The 8773-nt window shown below is 41.3% G+C and overlaps 1 protein-coding gene across 8 annotated transcripts; it reads left to right on the forward strand.

Moving 5' to 3' along the window:
* The first annotated feature begins 1770 nt into the window (after nucleotides 1-1770).
* radx (RPA1 related single stranded DNA binding protein) lies at nucleotides 1771-8526 on the forward strand. Of its 8 annotated transcripts, none has more exons than XM_016668357.1 (15): nucleotides 1771-3092; nucleotides 4365-4507; nucleotides 4634-4826; nucleotides 5002-5110; nucleotides 5226-5326; nucleotides 5421-5540; nucleotides 5839-5934; nucleotides 6005-6172; nucleotides 6259-6386; nucleotides 6470-6588; nucleotides 6674-6721; nucleotides 6781-6881; nucleotides 6988-7227; nucleotides 7981-8178; nucleotides 8274-8526. In XM_016668357.1, exons 1-15 carry the CDS (start codon nucleotides 2504-2506, stop codon nucleotides 8408-8410), a joined length of 2490 nt encoding a protein of 829 aa, XP_016523843.1. In that variant the 5' UTR covers nucleotides 1771-2503; the 3' UTR covers nucleotides 8411-8526. The 8 variants fall into 8 exon arrangements, with proteins under 8 accessions (XP_016523843.1, XP_016523847.1, XP_016523846.1 ...); XM_016668361.1 differs by having other exon boundaries at nucleotides 7981-8154; XM_016668360.1 differs by having other exon boundaries at nucleotides 6799-6881.
* Nucleotides 8527-8773: the final 247 nt, after the last annotated feature.

An 8773-nucleotide genomic window follows, 5' to 3' on the forward strand; every position in this document is an offset into this window, starting at 1 on the left:
CATCCATGAGTAAATTCTTCTAACAATTTAACAATCCAAAATAACGTCTCCCATATTCACAATTAACAGTTAAATTACCCAGAATATCTTTCTTTTGTTGACAAAAAAACGTTTCACATTCATATGCATTGAACTTTCTGCTCAGAAGAAATGTTTTTATAAATTTTTAGAAGTATTTAAATTGAACTTTTGCAGCAAATAAATGTTATTATTTCTATTATTAAATGTACACTCCTGATCAAAATCTTAAGACCAGTCAAAAAATTGCAAAAATGTGCATTTTGCACTATTGGATCTTAAGAAGGTTCTAAGTAGAGCTTCACAATGTTAAAGGAAAAAATCAGTGCAAGAGACAAGAACTTTTGAGCAGGGAATTTTCTGAAAACTGCATTTACACTCAAACATGATTTTTTCAGCTGATCAATAGTCTTTAAAAGCCAAAAGCTGTGCAAAAATCTGGATTCCATCTCATTTTCTGTCAAGTCTTTACACTGTCAAGGCCTCCTGATGGCAAAAGCAAAAAAGCTCACTGACTTTGAACATGGTAGGATTGTTGAGCTGCATAAGCAAGGCCTCTCACAACGTGCCATCGCTGCTGAGGTTGGACGCAGTAAGACAGTCATTTTGCATTTTTTAAATGATCCTGAGGGTTATTGAACAAAAAAGTCAAGTGGTAGACCCAAAAAAATTTCACCAGCTCTGAGCCGCAGGATCCGATTGGCTGTCCATCAAGACACGGGACGATCCTCTACCCAAAGTAAGGCCATTACTGATGCTGACTGCAGCCCAATAACCATCAGACGGCATCTGCGAGAGAAGGGCTTCAGAAACAAAAAACGTCTTCAAAGGCCACGTCTTCTTCAACGCCACAAAATTGCCCGTTTGGACTTTGCAAGGGTGCACCAAACACGGGACATTGAAAGGTGGAAGAAAGTTGTCTTCTCTGATGAGAAAAATTTTTACCTTGATGGTCCTGATGGCTTCCAACGTTACTGGCATGACAAGGAGATCCCACCTGAGATGTTTTCTACACGGCACAGTGGTGGGGGCGCCATCATGATTTGGGGTGCGTTTTCCTTCAATGGAACAATGGAGCTTCAGGTTGTGAAGGGGCGTCAAACAGCAGCTGGCTATGTGGAGATGTTGCAGCGGGCATCCCTCATGACTGAGGGCCCTCGTCTGTGTGGTAATGATTGGGTTTTTCAACAGGACAATGCTGCAGTTCACAATGCCCGCCTGACAAAAGAGTTCTTCCAAGAGAATAAATCACTCTTTTGGACCATCCTGCATGTTCCCCGGATCTAAACCCAATTGAGAACATTTGGGGATGGATGGCCAGGGAAGTTTACAAAAATGGATATCAGTTCCAGACAGTGGATACCCTTCGTGAAGCCATCTTCAACACTTGGAGCAATGTTCCCACTAGCCTCCTTTTAAACACTGGCATCAAGCATGCCTAAACGATTGTTTGAAGTCATCAACAAGAATGGTGGAGCTACTCATTACTGAGTCCTTTGTTTGACACTTTGATTTCTGTTTTGGGGGATTTTCGGGGGTTTTTGAGCTATGGTCTTAAACTTTTGATCAGCTGAAAAAAATCATGTTTGAGTGTAAATGCAGTTTTCCATTAATTCCCCGCTCAAAAGTTTTTGTCTCTTATGCCGATTTCTTCTTTTAACATTATGAAGTTCTACTTAGAACCTTCTTAAGATCCAATAGTGCAAAATGCAAATTCTTGCAATTTTTTGACTGGTCTTAAGATTTTGATCAGGAGTGTATCACTACTGATAATAATATTAGTAATGCATTTTCTCTGTTGGTTCAAAATCATATTTCTCATTGTCACCAATGTTTTTGGTCCACCATGTAGTCCGTGTTTAATATTTTGATCATTTATGTGATTCATCAATTTCATTTAGAAAACTAATGTTAAATGTTGTTTAACTTTCCTTCCTACAATGAGTACCACTTCTACCACTTCACTATTGCTTGAGCAAGTAACAATAATTTTAGGAGGAAAATTTGTATTTCATAATTTATCAGCGCAGTTATGTCCGATTATATATTACAACTACCTGCCATACCAGGGCGAATAGTCGCATTGATGACGTCACTTCTGTTGAAATGACGCCAGTTCTTGCGCAGTTTAGCGCGGATTTTTCAAAAATAGCGATCTCTTGTTTACACCGTCCAACTTATTGTAAAGTATTTTAATGCCAATATATTTAAGCAAGTATTTTTTTTTATCCGTACTTCGCTTCGTTTTTTTTTAAGGGACAAGATGACGCCATCAAAGAGCACCAAACAGTTTGTAACGTTAGCCAGCGGTTACCAGAGTTACTGAAGCGTTTTTACCACCGTCATCTAAAAGGTGTTAAGTATTTTACGGTACTCCATTAGTTGGTGTGAATCATTTTAGCTGTGTGTAACATATCAAGGTAAACAAACAAACTGTCAAGGTAGCTCAGCTAACTTGACAGTTAGCTGAGCTAACTGTCAAGTGATGGAGAGTAGTTCGTGTTGTTCTTCGATGGTAGCCGATCTTCCTCAGGAGTCTTTCCTCCAGAGGACGCTGGAGCGATTACCCTCCACTCAAAGCCTGAAACTCACGGCCGAGGAGGCGGCTCCTGTCGCGGTTGTTGCCATTCAGAGGTACCTGTCCGAGCCGACCGAGGGTCAGCAGCTTGACAGCTACAGCTACGACGTGACGATCACAGACGGAGTCTGGCGAGCCAAATGCTTCCTTCACCCCAGCTTGAACCACCTGGTGCACAGAAACACCCTGAGGACTGGGACGGACGTCAGCGTCAGGCAGTGCTCCTTTGTTTACAACGAGAGGAGGCTGGGGCACGGTTATATCTGCATTGAGAAGGTCGAGAGCAGCGCAGAGACGTCATCTCTCCTGCCCCGCATTAACAACCCCAGCTCACTGCCCATGCTGGTAAAACACGGCATGGAGAGGAGCGTGTTGCTGCAGAGTGACGTTCCGCTGCAGGTGAGCCGCAAACATTACCTGTCTCTGTGGAACAACGACGACCCGGAGGGAGACATGTGGATCTCGGGGTCTGCTTCACCGGACCCAGTCCTGGACGGTGAGATCCCGCTGTTCTCTGCTTCTTGCTGTGTTTTTGTTGCACTTTTTGTGTCACTTAAATTCATAGTTGGGCAGTAATTAATTACATGTGCTCAATTACGTTTACTGAGGGTTTCCCCCAGTGCGTTATAAGCCTGGCGGGCCACCAGGCTTTACTTTTCCCCCGACCAGGCTAAGGACTGCTTATTCGTTTATTTATTTTTAAAAGGTTTGCATGTTTTAAGACTTTATAATTGGTGTGCAGGTATTAATCTTCCAGTATTTCATTAACACATAATTGTCAAATGTTATTTTCAAATGTCCTGTCAACTTTAGACTTTTTTTAAACTCAAAAACACGATGGGCTGCTGGATGAATGACTGCCCTGGCACCCAACCACCAGGGTTGGCAAGTTTTCTGGGGGAAACCTTGTTTACTTGAGTAATGTTTTTGAATAAAATTCACTTTTAGGAGTACTTTTACTACGATGTACTTTTTACTTTTTCTTGAGTAATTTTATTATGAAGTATTGCCACTCTTACTTGAGTATAATGAAGAACAAACATGTTAAGCGAAAAATTAACCAGACACAGACAAACATCTGCAGTTTTTGTTAAAGTTTTAAAAAGTTTGTTACTGAAAGAAACTGATTTGGAAAAATTTTCTTTTGCTTGATTTTGTTACTTTTTGTTACTTGTATGAATTATTGTCATTTTTGTCCTTTGGTCAGTGTAATTATGTATTTACACCTTTGGTTATTTATCAGTCATTAAATGATTGATAATTTGATCACTTACTGAGTACCTGAGTAGACTTTTTTGCCAAATAATGTTTGAGTAATTTTTTGGATGACTACTTTTTACTTTTACTTGAAATATGTAAAATATTTGGGTACTTTGTCCACCTCTGCTCAAATTGTAATAGCTCTTAAAAATTCAGGTAAATTATAAAGAGCTAATTAGAATTTATTTAGGTGCATATATGTATGTCATTTTAAGAAAAGGCTTGAGTTTTAATGAAATGTAAACTTTGTGTTTTCCTAATTTTCCTTAAGTGTGGCATTACATATAATAAAATGTAATGATTCTTCTTTTTCAAATCATATTTTATGTATTATTTTATTGTGCACCAGGCAAATTGGAGTGTTTTAAAGGCTCTTCAGCAGATTAGAGTGAAACATTATATAGAAGGTTAAAATAAAACATGAAATAAGGTCAGTAACGCAAAATGTATATTTATAACAAAAGGAGAAGGAGTGAAACCTTGATAATATTTCATATATTTATTTCAGTGTCAAAGGTCACCCTCCTGAGTTCTCTGGAGTCATCCTTTAGAGCCTCGTGGAAACCTCTCCCTCTCCTGGTGAAGATAATCCACAAATCCAGGTTAAGGTATTATGGGAAATTTGGGCTCAAGATCGATTACCCCTTCCAGGTGAGCTGCACTCACAGGTTGACCCTTAATCTGTTTTTTTTTTTGTTTTTTTGTTGTTTTTTTTCATGTATTTGCCTGATATTTCACTGCGATACTGGGTAAAACATGCACTTTGTGATGTTTCAGACTTACTTCGAAGTCGCCGACCAGAGCGGCACAATGTCGCTTGTGCTCTGGAACGAGCTCTGTCCGGAGTACTACCTCAGGATGAACGTCGGCGCGGTGTTGTACCTGCAAAACTACACCTTGAAGCAGAGCTACTCAAACCGATCCCGCCCACAAATGGACCACCATCGAATGAAAAACTTCACCTCTGTAGGTACGAACTTAGGAGCGTTACATTTAGCTAAATACTACCGTGATGTTGAGTTGAGGAACATAATTTAACTGCAAAAGCTGAGCTATAGGAATTGTAGTAATTCTGTCTACTTGCCATGTGAAAATTTTATTTTGATTGCACTTTATTTCTTTTCCGTAAATGTTTTTCCTTGTAGAAATCTGCCTGAACCCCCGTAACCCAGCTGCAGTCATCACTGTGGTCTCACCCAAGAGCGTCCTCCCACAGTGGGGGCTGCCAGAGGTGTCCTACCAGTTCACCGCCAGGTGATCAACGCTAGCCGCTGCTTTAATAAAAATGTATTTACGCGTCACGCGTGTATGTTTTCATCCAACAGTTTTGGCTCAAAAGCTGCTCTTTGGTTTTTCTCGAGTGCTCCAGGTCAGAGCTGGAGAAGATTTCCAACGGTTCCGCTTGTGACGTCATCGGTTTGGTGACGTTTGTTGGCCGTGTTGAAAGAGTCAGGAGTAAAGGGAATAAAGGTAAAAGGGTTTTTTTTTTATTTACTGACTGGGTGAAAGCCTCTGTAATTTGACTTTTACTGTCATGTAGCGATTGTTGTGCTTTAACTTTTAGCTCCAGAGAAATACTGGACGTATCGCTGGGTTCATTCGGTGGATGGAACGTCTGACCGGCCTTTTATCCTGGAACTTTTCTCCTCGTCGCAACCTGAAATCTTCAATCAAATCTGTCCAAGCAAGTCATGTTTTTTTTTGTTTGTTTTTTTTACATATTCAGTAAAACTGTCACCATGTTGTGACACTATAATATGACACAAATTATCTAAAAAAATAAAAATAAAAATCAAAAGCAAGACACCACACCTCCTCACTGTGGACAAGAGCTTAAAAGTTCATGTAGGAACTGGCGCTGCAAAGTAGTTTGGAGTATAAATGTGGAAATGTATTTGTCTTCCCAATAATTATAAACCAATACACTAAACAACAAGGCCCTGCATTTGGCTGCTGTCTCATCTCTGCCTTGTCTTCCACAGTGACCTACCTTGTTTGCACTCAGATGAGGGTGTGTCAGGTGGAAGGGTCTTTGCCCTACCTCACAAGCAGCTGTGAAACCGAGATCTTCATCACAGGTTGGTGTTTTCACGTGACAGTGTGGCCGGAGAAGGATGACGGGATTAAAGCTGTGTGGGTCTGCAACAGGTTACCACAAGGGCCAGCCATACGTGAGTGACCCCAGAGTGAAGAGCTTCATCCAGTGGACCAAGACTCTGAAGGACAACGTTGTCCTCCAAAAAACCGCCGTCGGCGGCCATTATTGTTACCCTCCTCCCCCACGGAGATTTTCACAGTCGGCGACGGATACGTCAGGTGATTTGAGTGATTTATTTATTGATTTTTAAAGGCATTGGCAGTTATGGTGCAGATTTGTGCTTTATGCCATTCTTTTATTTAAGGCCAAGTTCCTTTGGTTGCTGCGTCTGACCTGAAGAGGGAGCTAGAGAGCCTTCAGTACAGGGAGCATAAAAAATTGGCAATTCAGGGCGAGATCGCGGCAATCCGCTACAGAAATGACCCAAAGAAGGGAAGAGATTTTTATTTTGAAGTGTATTTTCAGTAATGGTAACAAAAGAAATAGTTAAAGACGTTTGCTGCTGTTCATTTCAGGTTTCAAATGAGCCCCAGGATTATTCATCAGACACACATAAAGATCCTGCAGACTGTCTGATGTCTCCCTCTTCCGACAGGAGCAAAGCTAACACAAGGAAAAGGACAAATCAACTCAGGTTGGATTTGATTCCTAATTTTTTTATGCTTGTGAGCTGAATAATTAATCGGTAATTGTAAATTTGACGTCGTCGTGTTTTATAGTAAAGCCGTGCCCTCTTCCTTAAATTGTGCCAGCAGCCCCGCTAAAAGGTAATTAAGCTGCAACCAGGAGCATTTCTCTGTTAGTTAAAAGTTACAACCATTCTTAGCTTCTTTGCTCCCAGAAGGCTGAAATACAAAAACACGAAAGAAAGAGAAGAGCAGGAAGAAGAGGAGTCGGCCTCGGCATATGAGCAACAGGAATGTCAAGGTGAGCGACTCACTGCTTCATTTTCGCTGCTGTGTGTGTGTGTGTGTGTGTGTGTGTGTGTGTGTGTGCGTGTGCGGGCCTCGCTGTAATGTGTGTGTCCCACTAGACTCCGTTGCTTCGTCCTGGGAGAGCAGCAGCTGGTCAAAGCAGCGAGAAGAAATCACGGAGCATTTGCGTCACGGCGGCCTGCATCAGGACAGCGTCTCTCGCAGGTTCACCTTCGACGAGAAGAGCGCCCTGCTGCGGTGGAGCAACCTTCAGCCGACGCGCTGGACGCCGCAGGCGGCCGCCGCCGCCGCGCCACCGCACACTCCCAGCCCGGGGCATTACCAGCTGACCATACTGGGTGAGAGCAGAGTCACTCCGTCCTGCTCCGGTCATTTCACCTACTATGAATCACTCTGAAAATGTTTCTGTTTTTCTTTTGGTAGACAAAAATGTTTTTCTTTTTTCTTTTTTTATAACCAGAACAAAGGCTGCGAACTGATCTTTATGTTTGTGTTGTGATGCTTGTCATCAGTGAGTCACACTGAGGGAGGGAAACTATTGTCAGCAGTCAGAGGTCTGTGTGACCTTAAGAAAATGACAGAGTTCATTGGGGCTGCAACTACCAATTATTGTAGTTCTTCTATTGATTATTCTGACGATTAATCATAAATAATAAACGGCACATGCTGCAGATTTGTCACATAACCACCTTTTTTATACAGTGTTAGAAATACATTAAAAGATTCAAACAAACTAAAAATTAAATTCCTTTAAGTAAGAAAATGAACATTTTTATTGTGTAAAGTGCAATAAAACATATAGACAAATATTTTTTAATTTAAATTCAAAATGTATATATTTCTGCTACAATTTTGGCTTGATTACTGCTCTGAATATGTTTTGTTTTGGCCTTTTTTGAGTCTGTATAGTCCAGTTAACGACTAATCACTGACTAAATTAGTTGACAATTATCTGAATAACCAATTAATCATGATTAGTCATTTCAGCCCTAGAATTATTGTAGCTATTGTTAAGGTAGATCTTTTACTTTCCGGTGTGTTCGTTCTCACCCACTAATTCTGGTTCTAATTGTCTTACGTTTTTCTGTCAGGCATTAACAAGCAGATCGCAGTCGATGCCGCGTTCCTCCCCGTCGTGCGCGCCGACGACCCCCGCGCCGTCGGTCTCTCTCAGGACCCCCACGACAACTCGATGCTGTCCTGCCTCTCCTCGGGTTTCCTCTGCCCCCTCCGCAGCACAGCCGGAGACGAAGAATTAACTCCCCGTGAGTCAGGTAGCGACAGCAGAATTAAATCCCTCCTCTCATTTTCTCCGGCGTCGCCAGTCGAACGTTTGGCTTTGATTTTTTTAAAAAAATTTTTATGTTTGGTTGCCTTCTTGCAGAGGAGATCTTGGCAACCGCCCGGGGGCTGGAGAACACACACGTGGTGTGTGTTTTGGAGCTGTGTCAGCTGGGAGGAGATAAAGTTGAAGTCCTCATCAACAAGGTGTACAGAGTGATGGATGTCACACTCGACTAGAAAAAAAAAGGGCAGCTTCTTATAATCATCGTCAATCATGTACATTTATTTTTGACAGAAAAGACCGTAATGTAAATTGTATATTTTACGATTAAAATACTTGAATGCATGGAAAATGCTGTCTTTTATTTCAAATATTAGTAGCTCTTAATGACTTGCTTTCATAATTCCTTTAGTAGAGCAGGATGTGTTGCTTTTGGGATCTTTGAGCCTACTTCCTGTTGTCAGAAAGGTTCTGTTTAAAGGATTTGAGGAGTTAGGAGTCTTCAGCAAGGTTTGTAGAAACACACCTAAATAAGATTGATGAAATTTTGTAAGGGCTTTTAGTTTTAGAAAACACCCCTTGCAAAACGCTATGGAGGC

The sequence above is a fragment of the Poecilia formosa genome, unplaced genomic scaffold (genome assembly GCF_000485575.1).
Source record: "Poecilia formosa unplaced genomic scaffold, Poecilia_formosa-5.1.2 Scaffold14, whole genome shotgun sequence".
In the NCBI taxonomy this organism is placed as follows: Eukaryota; Metazoa; Chordata; class Actinopteri; order Cyprinodontiformes; family Poeciliidae; genus Poecilia; species Poecilia formosa.